The 21,380-nt window shown below is 60.9% G+C and overlaps 1 protein-coding gene across 24 annotated transcripts in view; it reads left to right on the top strand.

Moving 5' to 3' along the window:
* CAMK2D (calcium/calmodulin dependent protein kinase II delta) overlaps window positions 1–21,380 on the top strand; it is a 144,637-nt gene that overhangs the window by 111,059 nt on the left and 12,198 nt on the right. For 5 of the 24 annotated variants that reach the window (XM_084883412.1, XM_084883410.1, XM_084883424.1 and 2 more), the window contains 6 exons: window positions 156–198; window positions 3,634–3,671; window positions 10,598–10,646; window positions 15,662–15,737; window positions 19,107–19,201; window positions 20,557–20,785. In XM_084883412.1, the coding sequence (XP_084739538.1) occupies window positions 156–198; window positions 3,634–3,671; window positions 10,598–10,646; window positions 15,662–15,737; window positions 19,107–19,201; window positions 20,557–20,785 (530 nt within the window). Of the gene's footprint in view, window positions 1–155; window positions 199–3,633; window positions 3,672–6,794; window positions 6,903–8,371; window positions 8,414–10,597; window positions 10,647–15,661; window positions 15,738–19,106; window positions 19,202–20,556; window positions 20,801–21,380 lie in introns of all 24 variants that reach the window. The other 19 variants (XM_084883428.1, XM_084883426.1, XM_084883414.1 and 16 more) reach the window with 10 other exon arrangements.

Raw genomic sequence — 21,380 nt, 5'->3', positions numbered from 1 at the left:
GGCCTGGGGCACCGTGCACCGGCCCCGGCCCGGAGCTGCTGCTGGGAAGCCGACAGGGACTAACGGCCATCGCGGCCGGTCGGGCTGGGAGGCCTTCGGCCTGTGTGTTGGGTCAGAGGTTGCAGAGCGCTATTGACCCGTCTTCTCCCTGGCAGGGCGCCATCCTGACCACCATGCTGGCCACCAGGAACTTCTCAGGTACGTGGGAGGACCTGGTCCTTGTCTTCTGTTATCCTCTTCAGGTGTCTCTTTGGAATTGAAAAATAATAATAATTAGGAACACGCTGTTATTCAGGGATGGTGAATTACACAGGCCCACAGGCTCCCCACACTGTGGTGTGCCGGGGTTCAGGCAGGTGAGCCCCACAAAGGGTGCAGCCGCCCGTCAGCCTATGCAGGACACAGGCCCGGCCGCCGAGCCTGCCTGTTCCCTGTCCTGCTCAGCATCTGCACCTCGGACACGTCAGCTGATGTCCCATAAAGTTCACAATGAAGGAGTTGGTATCACATTCCATAGGGCCAGGGTCGGCAAACTGTGGCTCTCGAGCCACATGAGGCTCTTCGGCCCCTTGAGTGTGGCTCTTCCACAAAATATCATGGCCTGGGCAAGTCTATTTTGAAGAAGAAGTGTTAGAAGAAGTTTAAGTTTAAAAAAATTATCTCTCAAAAGAAATTTCAGTCATTGCACTGTTGGCTCTGCTGATTAAGGAGTTTGCCGACCACTGCCATAGGGAATTCTAGTAAGCAAGACTTTTAAAAGACCACATGGAAGCCTGGCTCTCTGAGGCCTACCTCCTCCCAAAAGCACAGTGACCCTGGGTGCAGGCGGGCCGCTGGTGGGTGTGGGCTCGGTAGGTAGGTAGGTCCTGGGTGCAGGGGGGGGAGGGGCCGCTGGTGGGTGTGGGCTCGGTAGGTAGGTAGGTCCTGGGTGCAGGGGGGGGGCCGCTGGTGGGTGTGGGCTCGGTAGGTAGGTAGGTCCTGGGTGCAGGGGGGGAGGGGCCGCTGGTGGGTGTGGGCTCGGTAGGTAGGTCCTGGGTGCAGGGGGGGGGCCGCTGGTGGGTGTGGGCTCGGTAGGTAGGTCCTGGGTGCAGGGGGGCCGCTGGTGGGTGTGGGCTCGGTAGGTAGGTCCTGGGTGCAGGGCGGCCGCTGGTGGGTGTGGGCTCGGTAGGTAGGTCCTGGGTGCAGGCAGGCCGCTGGTGGGTGTGGGCTCGGTAGAGCAGCTGCCCACGGGACCCCTGCAGGATGGGGATGGGCCTCACAAGCCCGTGGGCACAGGGAATGTGAGGAGCGGCTGAGCCTCGGTGTTTTAAAGCCCGAGAGCCACCTGCAGAGTGGTCCAGTGTCTGTTGTCTGCAGAAATGCTTGCATTTGGAGGCCCCTTCTTGACAGGTTATCTCAAAGGACCTAGTTTCCAAGTCCAATTTTTGCACCAGCTGGTCAGTCTGAAGTACAGGAGGCCAGCAGAGCAAGGAAGCTGCTCTTAGTCCATCTCCTGTTTGGGCTTTGACCCATGGACTGCTGTCAAACGGCTGTCAGAAACGGGACTTGGAGAGGGTCTGCAGCGTCAGCAGGCCTGTCGGGGTCTCGCCCTCCGGTCCGCTCTGAGGGCCTGGCTCCGCGGGGACGCTGTCCCACTGTGTGTGGGCAGGGAGCCAGCGGCCGTGAGAGCAGCCGAAGCTCGGGCCCGGGGTCAGCTGTGACAGCGTTCCCCTCTGCGGGTCGCTCTGCCAGTTCCTCCTTTTGAACAGCCGCCTCGTAGCTGCCCATCGGGCGAGCTCAGTCCCCCTGGGAAGGTCGCCGGACGCACACTGTATTCAGTGAGCCACGCGCCGCTCCGGGCCAGTGCGGCCGGTCGCTCTGCGTCGGGGCTGTGGGTCTGCTGCGATGGCGGACTCGCTCGGGGAACATTCGGAACAGGCTGTGTGTTTTGTTAAAGGCGTGACCGCGTTCAAGGCCGTAATTGGGCCTTTGGACAATGTGCGCGCCCTGCAGCCGCCTCCGGCCCGCGGGCCTCTTCCTGGGGCGCCAGGCGTGTGGCCACTGTGGGTGCTGTCCTCCCTGGTTCCGCGTGGGAGGCAGGCTCTGCTCCTGGCTTCAGAGCCTGCTGCTGACCTGAGGCCTCCCGGGTCCCAGCGCGGCCTGGCGCTGTGTCCATGGAGTATTCTATTCCGTCTCCTTGCCCAGCTGCCCTTACAGCGCGGCTTTGTGATTCCTTCTCTCCCTTAGGAGCCATTGTGAGGCGAGTGCACAGGCCCAGGTCCCTTCCCGTCCTCTCTCTGCCTGCAGGCCGCTCTGCCCGCTGGGCCCCTCTGCCCACAGGGCCCCTCTGCCCGCTGGGCCCCCCTGCCCGCTGGGTCCCCCTGCCCGCTGGGTCCCCCTGCCCGCTGGGCCGCTCTGCCCGCTGGGCCCCCTGCCCGCTGGGCCCCTCTGCCCGCTGGGCCCCTCTGCCCACAGGGCCCCTCTGCCCGCAGGGCCCCCCTGCCCGCTGGGCCCCCCTGCCCGCTGGGCCCCTCTGCCCGCTGGGCCCCTCTGCCCACAGGGCCCCTCTGCCCGCTGGGCCCCTCTGCCCGCTGGGCCGCTCTGCCCGCTGGGTCCCCCTGCCCGCTGGGCCGTTCTGCCCGCTGGGCCCCCCTGCCCGCTGGGCCACTCTGCCTGCAGCACATTTCCACACACATGCTGCTCTCCCACCTGGAGGCCCAGGATTTGCTCATTGTTGCTCTTTAGCTCCAGGCGAGTAGTCTTGTCGCCAAGACAAGAATTTCTCACACTCCCAGTTACTAGTGAATCAGAGCCGTGTTGCTAAGGACTACATAAAATCAGGCTTTGTGTCTTAAATAAGTTTAAAGTTTTGCCAAAGTACCGTGCCAAGGAAAAGAGATGTCAGGGAATTGGGTGTGCATGCGGTTCTGGTACACCAGGCGGTTCACTCCGACACCACGTTCTCGGCCACGCTGACCCTTCCGTGCCGGCCGCTTGGTCCCGCTGTCCGGCCCCGCCCCCGCCGCTGGTGTCCGCGCCCAGCGCCGGCTGGGGCTCAGCAGCTGCCCGGAGCTGCCGCGGGAGGCTGCTGGCTGTGGACCGCGTCCGGAGCTCTCGCTGAGTTGAAGGTTTTATTTTGTTTCGTGTCTGACCTCAGGTTGTGTGATTTTTAACTTTTTGGTGTAAGTGGCTTTTGATTTTGAAGCCTTGTTATTCTGACTTTGAAGTAGAGAATACCTAAGGGTTTAAAGTAGGTCAGCAATAGACCATTTTATTTTAAATATAGTTGTTAACATTTTTGTAAAAGTGAAATGATCTGATTTCAAAAATATACATTTTTAAAAGATGTCATTTTGCTAGAGAAATTTCCACCAGTGAGGGAGACTGTGGAGCAGGACTGAGGCGCAGGGCTGCATGTCCGCGGACAGAGCCGCTGGCGACAGGCCCGAGGCCTCCAGCCGGCAGGGACGGTCCAGGGGCAGGACTGGCCACATGTTCGCGTCTGTGCAGAGAGCTCTGAAGCCCCTGGAGCAGCCGTGTGTCTGTCCCAGGAGCTGGGCGTGGGGCGTGGCTCAGCGGTGCTGGGAGACAGCGGCCGTCTGGGCCCGGCGGGCCCTGCGCGGGGCTGGCTAACACGTCTCTCTCATTTTGCAGCGGCCAAGAGTCTGCTGAAGAAGCCGGACGGAGTGAAGGTGAGTCCTGCTGTGACCGGGTGCCGCTGCAGTGCGTCCCCGGGTGTTGGTGTGGCTCCCGAGCAGCACGCTGGCTGCTGTGTAACATGACGTCACACACGGTGGCGAGCACTGATGCCGTACGAGCTGCTATGGCAAGGGAGGTCCAATTCCTGTTTCTACATTTCCAACGTGGTGACCTGGAAGCGTGGGAACCAGACCTTTCCCAGGGTGTGTGCTGGGTTCCTGGAGTTCCCGCCCCGAGGCCCAGAGGCGCTCCCGGGACGTTGGGGACAGACGTCAGACGCTTTCTGGGAGGGAGAGCAGGCCATCGCCACGTCCGCGGTTTCTGCACAGAACCCCGCCGCTGACCCCGGTCCATTGGCTTCACGGACCTCCTCTGGGGACCGTGTTGATCCTCCCAGCGCTAGCCGATGTCTTTCACCCTGCCTGCCGCAGACAGCTTCTCGGGAACCCATTACTGTCCTACTGTTTGGCCATTGGAAAGGGTAATGTGGAAAGGCCAGTCGGTGTGCGTGTGCCCATCCTGCCTCACCGCCTGCCCAGGAGGACAGCGCCTCCCTCTCTCATGGCCCAGGCTCCCCTCAGCGCCAGGTCCGGGGCCGTCGGCCTTCCCGTCAGCTCGGGTGGAGCGTGGTGGCCGCGCGGCTCCCGGGGTTTACTCTCCGCGTTTCCGGAGGGGTCAGGGACTCGGCGCTCCCAGAGCGTTCTTCCAGCGTTCTTCCAGCGACTGCAGCTCCTCCTCAGGCTGCGCTCCGAGCTGCGTGCTTCCCGACCCCGCCGGCCACGCTTCTCTTTCCTTGCTCTCTGGCCAGTCAGTCCAGCTCAGTGTTCAGAGGGTGGTGCGGACAGCACCCAGCCTGCCGCCGAGCTGGCAGTGCCGGTCCCTGCGGGCCCCCCTGAAAGTGCTGGCGGAGGAGCAGCCGGCTCCCTGGGCGCTGCGAGGGGCTGCCCGGGACAAGGCCCAGCTGCCTCCGGAGCTGACGGGAGGAGGAGGCACTGCTGTCTGTTTACTGGTCGTAGAGAGACAGGCTTGTTTTTTCTTAATGTTCTTAGCATGCTTGTTACTAAACTATTTTTTAAGTATTTTTATTGATTTCATAGAGGAAGGGAGAGGGAGAGAAAGACATCAGTGATGAGAGAGAATCATTGATCGGCTGCCTCCTGCATGCCCCCTACTAGGGAGCAAGCCACAACCCAGGCAAGTTTCCTGACCACGAACCGAAGGGAACCCTTCAGTCCGCAGGCCAACGCTCTATCCACTGAGCAAAACCAGCCAGGGCAAGACAGTTTATTTTTAAATGATGACTGTGATGCTAAAATAGGGTGACTGCGGTGCAGATCGCCGTAACACCCTCGGAGTTCACGTACAGTGCAGGGTGGACCATGCGGCCGTCCTGCCTGAGGACACATTCATGAACCTGGAAGGAGAACGTGACCACCAAGAAACAGGAGCGCCTTGGCTGTGCCTCAGAGGATAATTCATGCAGCTTTAAATATCGGATTTGACGTGGCTCTTTTAAGAGAAAAAGGGCTGCTTTTCCCGACTGCCAGGGCGTCCATCGGCTCGCGGGCACCGTGCCCCCGCCTGGTGCTGGACCCTCCGCAAGGCAGGCCTCCAGGGTGACTCAGAAACTCTCCTCTCGTTTTCAATTAGTCGGTATCACACCGCCAAAGGTTTCCGGTAGCGAAATCTCATTGGCTGATCTACCGTGATAGACTTTTTAAACTCAGCCTGACCCAGGACGCGAGATGGGGAGGAGGTGGCGTGTGTGCAGCGTGCCCGTCTGTGCAGATGCCGGCAGAGGTGTGCGTGGGGGACAGCGGCACCAAGATGAGCCGGTTCTGGGCTCCCAGTGCACCGAGCCCTCTGTCCGGGGAGGCCGAGGGCTGCGTGGCCGGCACAGCTCCCAGGGGGGCACTGCTGGGGCGCCTGCCCTTTGCTGTGCATTCTGTGCCGACTTCGGTGGACCCACTTCCTCTGGCATCTTCCGGGATGTTGCACAACATTCACGTTAAGTTCTGTGCCTTCTGTTGAAAGAAAAGTTCCCCACCAGCTCTCCGCCAAAGACAGACCGATGTCTCAAGCTTCTCCAGAGGCCCGGCTCCGCTCCCCGTGTCCCCAGCAGGTCCCACCCGCCCGCTGGGCACGCAGGGGTGGCAGCTGGAGAAGACACGTGTGGACCTGGGTCCATGCTGAGCCCCCATCTTCCTCGGAGCTGGATGGCGTGATCTCTGGTGTAAAGCAGGCTTCCCAGCAAGCCCACACCGTGCCTGGGTGTGACCCTGGCAGCTGCTGCTCGGCACGCTCTGCAGCGTGTGCTTGTCTTCACGCCGCGTGTGCGCCCAGACTGCACTGTGGATGTCCTTAGGCGATGGCGGGGAGGAAGCGCGTAGCGAGGGCGGTGAAGGAGATGAGCGTGCTCCTGTCGGCTCAGGCCACGCTAAGTTGTCAGTGTGAGTTCAGGGGACGAGCTTAGATGGCTGCTGATTGCGGCCTTAGTCTGTGACGTTTAGGTCCGAGCTCAGCTGCAGCTTCACGCGGCCTCTCTCTGCAGCCTCCTTGGCGGCTGCAGCCCTGACGGTGGCGCTCAGGGCCTCCGCGGGGACAGTGGCCTGTGTGGGGGGTGGGGGGAGCAGGCCCGCTGTTCGCAGGGAGAGCTCCGTGGCAGCAGCGGGCGCTCCTCCCATGAAGAGGGAAGGAGCTCACAGTTGGAAGAGTGCAGCTGTCCGTTTACGATGGAGACCCAGACTTCTCCTTGTCAGAAACGTGTTTAAAGCCTGGGTTTCACCAGATGAGTTTTCTCGGAGCAAAGGGATGGGGGCTCAAGACGGTGGTCTGCGGCGAGCTTGGCCCAGGGAGTGAACCGGAGCCAGCGGCAGAGCCGCGTGGGCAGCGTGGATGAGGTGCTCGCCTGCGCCGGCTCTGGGCCCGCCGCGCCCTCGGGGCTGGGCCCGCCGCGGGGACCACCGGGGACCAGGCTGGGCTCCTCCTCGGTCACCAGCGTCGCTCACGCTGAGGCACACCCTGTGTTCCGTGTCGGTATCTCCACGTGGGCGCTGCAGGGAGAGCCTTTGCTGCCAGGCTCTAAGGTGTCTCTCTCTGTTTTCTGCGACCCACAGATAAACAACAGAGCCAACGTGGTAACTAGCCCCAAAGAGAACGCCCCCGCCCCGGCGCTGGTACAGCGGCCCGCGTGCTCACTGCTCTGCCTCTGCTCTGTGCCCTGTGTACAGACTACTCACGTTTTGTTGGGCTTTGGTGTTGGTTTTGGTTTTGCTTTCTGAGATGCGGGCACGTTCATTGTTTCCTTTTCTCTTTGTTACGGTGGTTGTCAGGCAGCGTGTGGCTGACATGACGCCTCATCCCATGGCTGAGCGTGGCCGCTTCTCGCGGTGACATTGCATGTGCCCGCAGGGACGGGGAATGCGCTTGGCTGCTCGCGGCGTGGCTGCGGGAGGCTCAGAGGCAGCGCTGGCGCCGCGCAGGGCGGGCTGCTCGCTGCGGCGCGGCATGCGGACGGCCCTCCCCGCCCTGCCCACGAAGAGGCGCGGGGTTTCCAGTCTGCGCGGTGTGGACTGTCACTGAAGGTCCTCTCACTCCCCCAGAGCAGGAAGCCCCAGCACAGCGCCGGCCTGCGTTTCTGCCCCGCAGTGCGATTGGGAAACGAGTTCAGTGCTCTGAGTTCCACACTTTCTCCTGAACGGTTTCCTGTTTGGATCGATGATGATTTCAGAAATGTCCCTGGTTCTTTACTGTCCTCTGCTGTTTTAAATGAACCCAAACGTACTCCACTGACTAGTACAGTTAAAGGACGGACGTGGAGACGGCGGGTTCCCTCCCCGACCTCAGTGCACGCAAAGGGCCCGCAGGGAGAGGGCGGCCCGGGGCTCCCAGGCTCCCTGCAGCCAGGCCGGGAGGGCCCACGGCAGGGACTCCTGCTGGCCAGGCGCCGTCCGCCCGGGCTGACTGGTCTCCACTTGGGAGCGTGCCCCTTTCCTGGTCGGAAGCAGTAGGAAAGACAATACCCTTTAAAAAGAGGGCAAGGGGAAGTAACACTTCCCTATGGAGAAAGCTGGACTGACTGACGCGCCCCTGTGCACGTTACTGTAGCCCATAAAGCAGAAAGGTTAACGTGTGGATGAACTAAAACGGACTCAACAGCCTGTCTCTCAAATTACTATGGTTTTATGGTTCTAGAAAGAACCCTTTAAGTAAACCCTTTTAGTGTCCCTTAGGGTTTTTCATGGACATTTGAGATATGTTCTTTACGATAGTACTTGTTTAAGTGTAGTCCGATGGGGACTTTCCAAGCGTATGTAGTTGGGTATTAATGATAGTATCCGCACATCATCAGTCCTGAAAACACTGCAGCTGGAAAGGGTCTTCAGCAAGAACTGTACGTCCTCCGAGTGCGGGCGCGCACCCTGGCCAGCGCGGGCAGAGCGGAGGGCCGGTGCGGCTGGACAGTGGCTGCCTCTGAGTCTCCGGCGTCACCGGGCTGTGCCAATGAGTCAGGCCTTTGCACGCTGCTGCTGGGCCGGGCCGGCCCCGGAGGCCGCCCGATCCGCCTGCCTCCGCAGCCCTGATGCCGCTCCATCGCTTCCGCTGCCCGGGTGCTGCGGGCTGCTCAGCGCTCCTGCATCGCCACAGTATACTTACCATGCGAACTGCTCTCTCTCCATTTGCTCTCACTCAGGAGCCCCAAACCACTGTGATCCACAGCCCTGATGGAAACAAGGTACGCAGAGAGGGCAGGGCGGCCTCGTGCGCCCATCACACTCCTCATCCCGCACAAAGCGACTTAGCTGCTGAAGTGGGGTAGCCTGCCCGCTGCCACCACGCTTCCTGTGGCCTGACGGACTGAGCGCTGCACCCTCTCTCAGAACAGGCAAAGAATGACACCCTGAGAGACACGGGTGCCATTAGTCACTAAAAGTCGGTCAGCAGCGTCCTGCTGTCCAGATGACTGACCTCCGCGATTCCGTCGCTCTTTCTGCCACCCCCGCCCTCCTCCCCTCCTGTCTCATTGCACTGACGTGTGTCTGCATGGAAGTTAGAATTTCTTGTTGTGTCATTCCTCTGTCTTCAGAGCTTGGGTTAATGTTGCTTTGAGTTCATTTACTCTGTTGTTACAGTGGTTTTTCCTCGAATTCCCGGTTGGCGGTGGTGTGTTGTTTGGCATGAATTTGCAGAGAATAAGGGAGTTCGCTTGGGAAACGTTTTTATGGAAATACATGCATGTCAGCCGCAGACGGTGACTGGCTGTGCTGAGAGGAGCCCGTGCGTGTCCGTCCGCACGGCGCCCTCGCTGCGTGGCGGGCTGTGCGCCTGGGGAGGAGGCTCTCTGAGCGTGCTCCGGGCCCGGCTCCATCCCCCCGCACGGCCCTTTCTGCCACGGGAGCAACGCCGCCTCCCACTTCACAGGCGAGGCCCGGTCTGTCTGCTCACTGTGAGCAGCAACATGGACGTCAGAACACACTGTCTCTGGTTTAAAGTCGCGCGGGCCGACATTAAAACTGTTAGAGAAAAAACCGTAATGTGCTTCGTTCTCTGTTAGGAGCCGTGTTTGTAGTCATGACACTTAAAATGGTCTAAGGCAGCGACTTCCACCTCTCCCATCTCTGGCACCTACGCTGGCTGCTCAGTCCGCGCAGTGCGTGGGTTCAGTCCACCGCGGCGGTGTGCCGCTGTTGTCGTTTTCTGTTTCAGTCTGAGGGAAAGCAGTCAGCGTCCCTGGCTGAACAGGCAGGCGTTGCATGTTTCCAACATCCTTGCGGTGTGCGGGTGGGAAGGCGCTGCCCTCGGCCCCTAACACCTGGAGCTGCTGAGGAGTGTCCCGCGGGAGCCAGGGTTTGCAGGGTGTCAGCCAGCAAGGCCAGTGCACGGCCGGGCCGCTCGGTGGCTCTGCGGGGGGGGGCTGCTGCACGGCTGCCTGGCTCTGTGGACGTCTGTGTGTAGTGCCTGCGCCTCCTCGCGAGCTGAAGGTGCGCCAGGCACAGCTGACGGTCTGTCCCTTTGGTTTACATACTCGCTGTGGTCATCCTATAAGTGGACCGCTTTTTTGAATATTGAATCTCTAAAGCGACGCTGGCTGGTGTTTTCAAAAGTTGTTCTTCGTCCCTGAGCACACAGCTGCCGAGAGGGAGTTGGTGTCCAGTTGTTTTGTTTCTGGCCTTCCGTCATTGGAGCGTCTTAGGAATGCGAGTTTCTCCGCTGGACCTGCTGCCGGAAAGGGTGCCAGCCGCTGTGAGGAGTGGCCCGGCGGGCACGGGCCCTCGGCCGCGCTCCCAGCCCGGCCGCACGGGGGCTCACAGAGCAGCTGTCTTCCGTTGTCATGACAGCCAGTGCCGCCTCAGAGTGAGAGAACCTAACTGTCCCGAGAGTCAGTGACTCGCTCTCATCCACGGTGCTGCCCGCGGCCACTCCCGGAGGCACGTCCGGCTCTCAGCGCCCGCGCCCTCGTGGGGCCGGAGCTCGCTCTGAGGGTGAGACCCAGAGGGCCGGCCCTGCGGCCCTGCTCGTGCCCCCCGCTGGAGAAGGGCCGCTTCCTGGTGCTGGATGGAGGACCACGTTGTTCTGTTGTAGGTTCCGGCTCCTTAGGCTAATAGAGCCAGTTTCTCAGACACATAGAGCACACCTGGGGCGCTGTGCTGACGGCCTCAGTCCCGAAAGGCACGGCCTTAGGGTGTGTGCCATCGCCGCCGTCCGCTCCGAGGTGAGGCCGCGGGTGCCCCTTCCCCGTGTTTGCAGCGTTTGGCATTTCATTTCTGTGAACGCCGTAGGATGTGTCTGTCCGTTGCATGCAGATATGCACATGCCTGCTGAGGGGTTTGCATGATGTGAGCATCACTCGCCGGTTTCCTAGGAAGAAAATAAGCCAGGCTGTTCACTGTTTGCAACGTGTGTGTTTTCCTCTCCGCAGGAGTCCACGGAGAGCTCCAACACGACCATCGAGGACGAAGATGTGAAAGGTGAGGAGGCAGGAGTGGGCGCCCCTCCGAGCTCATGTGTGTCAGAACATGTTCGTTTTAAATCACCAGTGCTGTTAGGAACGGGGCCGGTCGGATACAAAAACAGCCTCCTCTGTGTTAGCCTTCTATTGGAGTGTTGGTTACATGTACAGACTTTGTCAGTCTTCCCACACGGCACTCCTTTCTGTACTCCACAGACAACAGGTGGGATCTTAGCAGGTTGTGGTGATGTTAAACTGGTAGTGACAGTTTAGAAACGTCATGCCAACTTGTGGCTGGACCAGTCAGAAGGAAACACCTGTGCGTGTGCTGCGTGCACCCAGGATACCATTCCTGGGCAAGGAGGGTCTGCCGATGGCGGTGGCGGTGCTGAGTGGTGTCGGCGGGCTTCCTGTCCTTCGCGACATAGTCCTGACTCCGCGGGGCAGCTGCCCAGGTCCTGTAGCTGAGCAGGTGTCTTCGCCACCCCTGGCACCATCTCATGCATGTGCACCCCGGAACCAGCCGCCGTCACCCTGCTCTCTGGTCCGTGGCTGTCGAAGAGTGTTCCCCGGGGTAACCTGGTTTGCATTGGGGTCCTGGGGACCCACGGGGTCGCAGGAAGCAGAGGGGCATGGCTGGGGCAAGGCGCTCAGCGGAGGGGCCCCTCGAAGTGAGAGATTTCACCGTTGGCATCGGAGCAGTGGCGTCTCCATCGTCCGTGCCATGCAGCCATGTCCTGCGGGGCTTGCAGCTGCGCTGTGCCACGAGAGCCACGCTTCCTGCCCGTGAGCAGGACCGGAAGAGACTAGACAGTGCTGCGTGACAATGACCGTCTTGGTCTCTGGCTGGTGTCCAGATAACTCTAAAACCAGGAGTAATGTCCACGTCCACTGAAACAGTCCACTGTGGACCAGTCCACAGGTTTCCGTGGTGCTCGGGACATGGAATTCCTAACAAGACAGCACCGTGTGACGCACTGGGTGCACTCCAGGTCTTAGAGAAGACTGTGTGCTGGTGTGGAGCAGCGGGGGGAGGCTGTGAGGCTGCCTGGGGCCCCTCCCCGGAGTGCCACCTGTCCGGACAGTTCCTTTAGCGTGTGAATGAAGCTGCCCTGGTGTGGAGGAGGCAGCTCCTCTCCTCGCTCCGATGGGATGGGGGCAGCTCCCTGGCCGGGGCTGTGGAGCAGGGTTCGCCCTCGTGACAGTCACCCCGTGTTTGGCACAACCGCTGGCTGTGTGGCAGCGCCCTGGCCTGTGGCTGGTCCTCGAGGGCAGGTGCCTCTGGTGGCTGGTGACCTTCAGAGCAGAGCAGGAGATGGAAGCACTGTGCAGAGGTTTGACTTCAGTTGTGTTTTCTTTAAAAACAACTATAAAAACTCGCTGTAAGACAATGCTATGTTGCTTAGGTTGTAGTTTACATCCCGAACTCCATTCACACTGACACCTCCAAGACACGTGCCTCCGTCCCCTCCCTTCCCCTCCTGTCCTGTCTGTGCTGCGCACAGCGTCTGTCCAGCTGCACTGCGCTCCTGCATCCGAGTTCCTCACAGACGAGTGAGTCTACCCGGACGGGGTAGGGCCCCGTGTCTCCAACACTCCTGTCCCCATCGAACAGCGTGTCTCCTCAGCTTCGCCTCCACCTACAGCCAGTCCTCCTGCTTGTCCTTCAGAATACACAGCTCCCACCCGCCCTCGCAGGAGTCTGCTCCAAGGTACCGCCATCTCTTCCCTCCATTTCTAACGTGACATCTCTGCCATGGACCTCTCCTACATCACCTGCCTGGTTGGAGCGTGGGCACGGGCAGTGGGCAGGGTGACCCGGGGATAGGCCAGGTCAGGCTGGGTCCGCAGTGGCTGCAAAGCCCCAGGCCGGGCAGGAGGCCGCCTGACCCACCTGCGCCGGCCCAGCCCCTGGACAGACTGCCCGGCCTCTGGTCAAGCAAAGTACAAAGTGGCTTCAGTAACTTAACTTTTTTATCTTGAGGCTCACTGAGCAGGTGACTTGTGGGTATTTCCTAAAAGCATCTCTAGTAGAAAGGTGGTGGTTCCCAAGCCTTATAGTTAAGTAGAATGTTACAGTTATTAAACCATTCCAGGGGCCAAAATAATGGCAGTAACGCTCCATGTTAACCAACAGGTTGACTTGTGAGGGGTCTGGCCGCTAAGAACAGCTGCTAGTTGGCGGGAAACTGCCCGCGAGGCGAGGCTCCCGTTAAAGCACCAGAGCGTGAGAGTGGCCCTGGCTGTGGTTGCTTTTGCTGACGGCGGCGGGAAGACCGGAAGCCACAGGCACCGCTCCCTCGGATGTGCGGGGAGGAGTCACGGTCCTGGCCCCTTCACTCAGTGTCAGGCGAGCTCGGCAAGGCCAGAGGCATTTTAGTGCTTTATTAAGATGACGATTTCTGCCGAAACCGGTTTGGCTCAGTGATAGAGCGTCTGTCTGAGGACTGAAAGGTCCCAGGTTCGATTCCGGTCAAGGGCATGTACCTGGGTTGCAGGCACATCCCCAGTGGGGGGTGTGCTGGAGGCAGCTGGTCGATGTTTCTCTCTCATCGATGTTTATAGCTCTCTATCTCTCTCCCTTCCTCTCTGTGAAAAATCAATAAAAATATATTTTTAAAAAAAAGATGACGATTTCTGAATACGGAGCCGGCACCAGGGGCTGGAGGAGCTGAGGAGCCACGTACCACTCCGCCCGGCCCAGCCTGTGCGCCCCGCCTCGCAGCCCCAGCCGGCTCTGAGGGGAGAGAGGCCGCCTTAACCACGCTCCCTGCGCGGACAGCGAGCAGACAGAACCTCAGACAGGCGGGCCGGGCCCTGTGCGCCGCCCGCGGCAGAGGCACGCCTTCAGGTGGAGCTCCGGGTTCAGTGTGTTAGCAATCAGGGTCCTGGTAGAACACACAGCGCTCGGCAGCCAGGCAGCAGGCAAGCATGCTTCCACGTAGAAGGTGCACACACGTGGTCTGGAAGGCGAGCACCCGGAGCTTTATCACCCTGACGCACGTGACCTTTCCTCTGCTCCTGTTGGAACTCAGGCACACAGTCTTTCACGCTTGGCTAATTCAGAGGACGGCCCCCAGGGGCACTGCAAGCCAGGCGGCCAACATGGCGGCTGCCAAGTCACGTGGTCCAAAACGGCAGCTGTCTAAACTGTTCTTTGGCAGAAAAGATGATGTGTTTCTTCTCACAAGTGTGAGCCGCCCGCTCACACTGGATGAGGTCCACCTGAGGCGTGAGGCGGGCTCCCTTCCTGCCGGCTCATGGCAGACCGGCTGGCTCCTGCGCCGGCCGCTGCAGCCTCCTGACACCGGGCCTCTCTGCCCTCCGCCCCCTTTTAGAGGACTGGCTCACCGCGCGGCTTATCTCCCTGCACCTGTGCCGGCTGCTCGGGCCTCGTTTGTGGTGGTCCTGCCGGCCTGAGGCTACGACAGCCCGGACCACAGACGGATGGCATCGCCATGTGCTGGCGTGGCGTGTCCTCAGAGGGACTCGTGTGCATAGACGGGTCTTTCCGGGCGTTTGCCGAGGCACCGGCACGGCCAGCGCTCCGTCCTGGTGGGCGGAGGAAGAGGTCGGTCCCCGTCAGACCTGTGAACAGCTGTTGGTAAACCAGCGGCGTCCTAACGAAAGGGCTTGTCACCACGTGCTGGCCAGAGAGGCGCCGGGCGCCGGCTGGATGCCAGCGGCGGGGCGGGGAGCCGGTCCGCCCCGGGCCTGCTGTGCTGGCGCTCCCCGGTGGTGTGGGGGACAGCTGTGAGCCTCCGGGGGGACTCCCAGGGTCCATGGGAAATGGGGGTCGAGGTGAGCGAGGAGGTGCTGGGAGTGCAGAGTCCGCAGGGAGGAGAGCTGTGCGGACTCTGGATGGCGTGGGGACTCCGCAGTCGGGTGTGAGCAGGAGGCGCTGGAGCCTGATGGCCGGCTCCTCGGATAATCTCGCAGTAGCTCCTGGAGGTGACTGCTCCGCGGGGCCCACGGGAGGTCAGCAGCCGACTTCTCCCTGCGCTGCTGGTCGGTGTGGGGCAGCTCGGCCTTGCCTGTCACCGGAGGCCTGTGAGGATGGGCTGGGGCAGCTGCAGGGCTCAGGGAGGGACGAGCCGTAGCAACCAGGACAAAGGGTGGCGGAATGGAGTCTGGGAGGCCCACGGGGAGCCCACGTGGAGGAGGAGCCAGCCTTGGGGCCTCGGGGGGTGGGGCCCCTGCTCCAGCACAGGCTCTGCAGAGTTCCGGGGTTTCAGGGCAACAGAGCGGCGGCCTTCAGGGTGCAGTCAGAGCCAGAGCAGACCCAGCCTCAGAGGGTCACTGCACGGCTCACGTGGGACAGGAGGGCCCGGGAGGCAGCGGCTGTGCTGCCAGGGGGCTCCGACGGGACCGGCGGCGGAGTGTGCAGGAAAGTCCCAGGTGGAACTCCAGCCACGCCAGCTGTTAGCGTGCGGGTGGGCTGCCCATGATGACCGTGTGAGCAGTGGCCCCGGCCCTGAGCCGTGCGGTCAGTTCCCTGAAGGCCCCTCAGGGCACGGGCTCTGGTGGCTTCCTTGTGCGGAGCGGGAGCGCGAACGCTGTGGGTGGGCCTGAGCGTTGACCTGTGAACCAGGGCGTCAGGGTACATGCCCGGCTCGCTGGCTCTATCCCCCTGTGGGGCGTGCAGGGGGCAGCCGATCAGTGTTTCTCATCACTGATATTTTTCTCTCTCTCTCCCTCGTCCTTCCTCTCTCTGAAATAAAAGCATTTTTAAGCCTAAAATTTGAAATAAACCTGGTACTGAGCTATGTTTATTTTAATAAAAAATAAGAACAGAACCTGGGCCTTCGGGCGCTGTGCACAAGCAGCAGGGCGTGGCCGCCTGGGGGCGCAGCCCTGACTGTGGTCCTGAGAGGCCGAGAAGGCCCTGGTGAGGAGCCGGGTCGGTGGCCGCTGCTGCGCCCTGTGAGGGGAGACGGCTGCGGGGGCTGTGCGCCGCGGCGCCGGGGGAGGAAGGCTGTGTCGGGGGGAGGGTGCCTGGGCCTCGATCTCACCCGCCTGTCCCTCTGCCTCTAGCTCGGAAGCAGGAGATCATCAAGGTCACAGAGCAGCTGATCGAGGCCATCAACAACGGGGACTTCGAGGCGTACACGTGAGTGCGGGCCGGGGGCCGGGCCGAGTGCGGGCGGGCGGGCGGGCGTCCTCAGGGCCCGGCTCGTGTCCGCAGCAGCCTTCCTGGCGTTTCCGTGCCCAGGAGTCCGTAGGCGCGTCAGCGTTTGGGGAGAGGAGGCCTCCTGAGAGGAAAGGGGTTCTCTGTGGGGGCGGAAGCAGTGAGCTCCACCCCTCCAGGCAAAACAGGCAGGAAGCAGAGAGGACAAGGGCGCTCAACGTGTCCTTGCAGTTCCGCAGGGTCGCCGGGGAGAGGGGTGCAGGGCTGAGGGCGCGGGGAGAGGAGCACAGGGCAGAGGGGCGCGGGGAGAGGGGTGTCAGCAATGTCAGGCAGCCTCCACCTTCAGCAGCCCCGCCTGACTGTGAGGTGAAAACTAGTCTCAGCTCCCCCTGCCCCGGCTGCTCCCCCTGCCCCGGCTGCTCCCCCTGCCCCTGCTGCTCCCCCTGCCCTGGCTGGGCCCTCTGCCCCGGCTGCTCCCCCTGCCCCGGCTGCTCCCCCTGCCCCGGCTGGACTCCCTGCCCCGGCTGGGCCCCCTGCCCCGGCTGGGCCCCCTGCCCCGGCTGCTCCCCCTGCCCCGGCTGGACTCCCTGCCCCGGCTGGACCCTCTGCCCCGGCTGGGCCCCCTGCCCCGGCTGCTCCCCCTGCCCCGGCTGCTCCCCTTGCCCCGGCTGGACTCCCTGCCCCGGCTGCTCCCTGGCAGCAGAGAGGGTCTGACTGGTTAGGCCGCCTCGGTAAAGCAGAGGGAGTGGCGCCGTGAGGAGATGACTGGCTGGCTGCCTGAACAGGAAGCGGACGCAGGCAGCAGCAGGTGGGCGTAGCGAGCAGAAGCTCCCGGCGGTGCTGAGTGTGAGAGCCGCCCTGGCTGAAGCGCATTGGCGTGGCGTGCTGCCCTGGGAGGAGACGGTGAGGCAGTCCCCTCACCGGAGGCCGAGGATTCCACCACGAGCGTGTCACCTGGCCCTGGGCTTTGCGTCTGAAACGTGGGCAAGACCCCGAACGGAGACGTGTGTTGAAGCGACGTTCCTAACAGATGGAAACACCTGTCCAGTGGCGCGGGCGCCGCGAGGGGCCGTGGTGCATCGCAGCCGCAGACGGGCAGAGAGATGGTGGCACTGACGGCACATGCAGTCACTGAAGGTCGAGCGGGATGTGAGCGTGTTTCCAGAAGATTTCAGTGGCATCAGCGTAACGGAGAGAAAACGAGAGATTGTTTTTAAAAAGGAAAAAGCTCGGCTGCTTTTGGGGGAACAAATTGGGGATTCCCACTTCTTCCCGAATTGGATGTGAGGAGTTCTTTCCCTAAGCATCGGCTACACTGCGCGGCACCTGTAGACAGTGACAGCGTGAGTCTGAATAAGGCCGCACTGCTCCCCACGTTACATGTGTGCTGGTGCGGACATGCACATATGCGTTTGTGTAGACTGCTCTACAGGGTATGTGTGCTGGTGCATATGTGCACATGTGTGGACTGTTCCCAGATTACGTGTGTGTGCTAGTACAGGCCTCAGCTCCAGATGTGGCCCGGAGTGACACCTGCCATGCGCTCCTGCTGGTAGACGTCGCACTAGGTGCCCTTCCAGACAAAGCCGCTTCCTGCTCAGCTCCAAGTGCACGCATGTCCCCTGTGGGACAGAAGTACGCGCCCTTGGGCACGGCCAGGCAGAGTGGCAAACGGGGCTCCCTGCTTCTCCGTTCCAAGGGCGTTTCAGGCGATGCGCCCTCTCGGAGACCCTCAGTCCTGGTGCCCGGCCTGTGGTGGCCTGGCTGCGCCTCTCTCGTGAGCCGCCCGCCTGAGACCCTGTCCCGAGCACGCACCCACAGGCCACATGCAGCTTCCTGAGCCGTGTCTTAATGCAGAGTGCTACGGGAGGGACACGTATGTGCATCGTGCATGAGAGAACGGATGAACAGGTTTTCAGATGGATGGAGCCTCGGAGGCTGGCTGAGGGGTTGTCATAGCGAGCGGTCTCAGCGAGCGTGCGGTGGGCGAGGAAGAGCTCGGCTCCCCGGTGCTGACAGCCACGCCATCTCTGGAGGAGCCCTAGCCCCGCACAAGCCTGTGGTCACCATGGCAACACTGTGCTTCCCATGGCTCCTTAGAAAGAGGCTGGATGTGTTGGCGTTGAGCTTGACACCACCAGCCCACCGGAGTCTCAGGCAAAGCCCACGCCCCTCCCACGCCCCTTCCAGGCTTTCTGACCACGGAGCAGCCACCATGACGCTTCATCTGTAACTACATTCTCGGCGTTCTTACCCTCAGCCCCGCGTCCTGCGAACGGGCTGCAGCGCAGGGCGTCTGCCTGTGGTGCGGGAGTTCTGCTGGCAGTGAAAGCGGCCTCCTGCCCCGGGGGGACTTGCCCTATGGAATCTGTGTGCCGACCCAGCAGAACACGAATTGGTCCAGAACCCTTCCGTGGCGGCTTCCGCCTCCTGTGTGAACGTCCACGAATCCTTCACGCCCAGAGTTTGTGTCACTCCCTGGGATGCCCTCCGATCCGGAGCTGCCTCCCGCGTGCCCCGGGACTTCTGCACACCCAGCGATGCTCCAGCAGGCCACCCGCCTCCCAGACCCACTGCGTCTCAGCTCTGCCGCCGCCCCCTGCCTGCCCACGCCCTCCAGGAAAACTGCCCAGACGGAAGAGCCGGCTCCAACTCCTTCCTCTCCTCAGTCTGTCCGCCTCGTGTGCAAGTGGCCTGCTCATGGAGACTCTGCTTATTCCGCTTTCAGGTTCATTGCTGTGCTCTCATTGCTTGTTTAGCACAGGACCTGCCCCATGATGGGTGTTAAAAGAAAGCCCATTGGCTCTCCGAAGACATATTTAAACAGTGCAGCGCTTTGTTGAATCAGACTTCTAGGATTGAAAGGAAAGCTGTGCATTTGAACCACTCATTAACTCCATGTTGAAAGTTAAACTTTAAGCAGAGGATGCCTAAGCTTGCGAGCATTGCAGGAAGTGTGGGATGTGACAGCTGCTTTCACGGCGGTCAGGAAGACATACAAGTGTGTCCCGATGGAGAAGGGGTAACAAGTCGCCCAAGCGTGCTCCTTTCAGAGCCAGAGCGGGCTTGGTGGCCAGGGCAGCGTGTGCACACCGTCCCTTAGAGCTGGAGCAGCTGCGGAGGCGGGAAGGCGCCTGCTGGACCCGGTGCCAGTCTGCCCGCCACGTGGGGGCTGCCCCTCCCTCTTCTCCCCTCCCCACCTGCACAGGCAGGGCCTGGCGGGGTTAGAGTTGTGTCTTTTAGACTCTTCTCACAGACTTGGGTGAACCAGAATGGATATGTGTGAAACAACAAGATACGGGAACGCTTTCATTGATAATTTTCATTGTTTTGTGGGTTTTTTTCTTACAGAAAAATCTGTGACCCGGGCCTCACTGCCTTTGAGCCGGAAGCTCTGGGCAACTTGGTAGAAGGGATGGACTTCCATCGGTTCTACTTTGAAAACGGTACAGTCATCCTACACCCATGGCATAACTTCCCCCCGATCTCGCAGTTTCTCCCGATTGCAGATGATTTGGCTCTTTTATGCAATGAGTATTTTCAATATTTCAAATGGAAAAATTGAAAGGGTTCCCTGGCTGGTGTGACTCAGTAGACTGAGAGTCATCCCATGTACCAAGAGGTCACAGTTTGACTCCTGGTCAGGGCACTTGCTCAAGTTCCAGGTTCGATCCCCAGTGGGGAGGCAGCCAGTGGATGTTGATGTTTCTTTCCCATCAATGTTTCTCTCTCTCCTTCTCTCCCCACCCCCGTCAAAATAAATAAATAACATTAAAACATTGACAGGGTTAAAAGTGTTAGTGTGTTTTGAAAAATACCAGGTTTTGTATAAAAAGTAATGCTGATTGAATACACCCGTACAAGCCCCAGTAAAGGTGTGATATAGGCAGCAAAGTGAATTCTCCAAAAATGCATTATTTCAAGTTTTCATAAAACATTGTTCATATGAAAAAACGAAGAAGCTGACAGTCGGAGAGCAGCCCAGCCCCCCGGTGCTCCCGTCAAGCGAAGGCCAGTGACCTGAGGCCGCAGGTGAAGGCTTTGTGGTCTCCGAGACCACGCTCAGTGACAGAAATGCCTCCCCGGACGTGGGCAGCTCTGGCGAGCTGCGTGAGGGGCCCGCCCGCAGGGCTCAGCCTGTGGAGGGAACGCCTTTGCGAGCAGACACCATGACTGTGGTCACTGGCTTCCCAAGACTCCGAGGTGGCCTCCCCTCTGCCTCAGCTCCAGGGGAGGGAGCGGGGCTGGCCAGCGACGCCTGTCTGACCAGCACGCTCCGCACGGTGCCCTCCGTGCCGCCGACCTCCGTGGGCACTGCTGGTCTGGCGCCAGCTCATGCATCCCCCCAAGCGTGGGAGCAGGTTTGCCCAAGAGTCAGGTGGCTCACCCTGCTGGGGGCCTGTGAGGACCTGCACCCTCTGCTCGGACCTCCACGCTAGTCCTCCTGGCAGCACCGCCAGTGCAGCCTTGGCTGCTCCCTGGTGGGCAGCTGGGGCCTGGGTGGGCGTGCTGAGCGAAGGGCCTCCATGACTGTTCCACAGCTCCCACACACGGCCCCACACACCGCCCGGGTCCCGTCACGGCAAAGACGGAGCCTGCCCTGCCTGTCAGTCTGTGACCACTTCCCATCACAGACACGTCTCCGTTCTCCTGCCGACCCACGTGTCCCGCGGCCCTGCCTCCGAGGGCCTGCTTCTCTACGAAGCCCGCGGATCGGAGGAAGGAGTGGCTTTTGCTTGCTAATGCGCTGAAGGGCGGGTGGTTCTGCACATGGGAGCTGAGCGCTCTTTCCTCTCTGCAGCTCTGTCCAAAGGCAGCAAGCCCGTCCACACGATCCTCCTGAACCCGCACGTGCACCTGCTGGGCGAGGACGCGGCCTGCATCGCCTACATCCGGCTCACCCAGTACACGGACGGCGGCGGCAAGCCCCGCACCATGCAGTCAGAGGAGACGCGCGTGTGGCACCGCCGGGACGGGAAGTGGCAGAACGTGCACTTCCATCGCTCGGGGTCCCCTACGGTGCCCACCGAGTAAGTGTCCCCCAAGTAAGTGTCCCCTACGGTGCCCACCGAGTAAGTGTCCCCCAAGTAAGTGTCCCCTACGGTGCCCACTGAGTAAGTGTCCCCCAAGTAAGTGTCCTCGCAGCGCCCACCGAGTAAGTGTCCCCGCTGTGCCCACCGAGTAAGTGTCCCCCAAGTAAGTGTCCCCGCGGATCCCACCAAGTAAGTGTCCCCCATGTAAGTGTCCCCCAGGTGCCCACTGTTAACGAAAAAAACCATTGAAACCTGTAAAGAATTTTTGTGAGTTTATTTGAGCCAAAGTGTCCACATATGCCAGGAAGCAGAACCTCAATGGATTGAGATAATGCTCCGAAGAATGGCGGGTTACATTTCTATATTTATACATTGCAATCAAAGGAGGGACATTTGGGTTACATGAAATTCATTGGTGATGGAGTAAGGAGGCGGGAGAAAGCAAAGCGGTGGGAAACCCCCGGGATTGGATAAAAAGTGAAATGATGGACCCATACTCCAGTGGGTGCAGGAACAATTAACATGATAACGAAGGAATTTGAGGCATCTGTCCTGGCGCCCACCATGTTTGGTTGTGCCCCAGGGGCTCCAG

This window comes from Pipistrellus hanaki (genome assembly GCF_964339955.1).
Source record: "Pipistrellus hanaki genome assembly, chromosome: 5".
NCBI classification, from domain to species: domain Eukaryota; kingdom Metazoa; phylum Chordata; class Mammalia; order Chiroptera; family Vespertilionidae; genus Pipistrellus; species Pipistrellus hanaki.
Note: the sequence above shows the minus strand (reverse complement) of the source record. Positions and strands in the feature narration are given on the sequence as shown.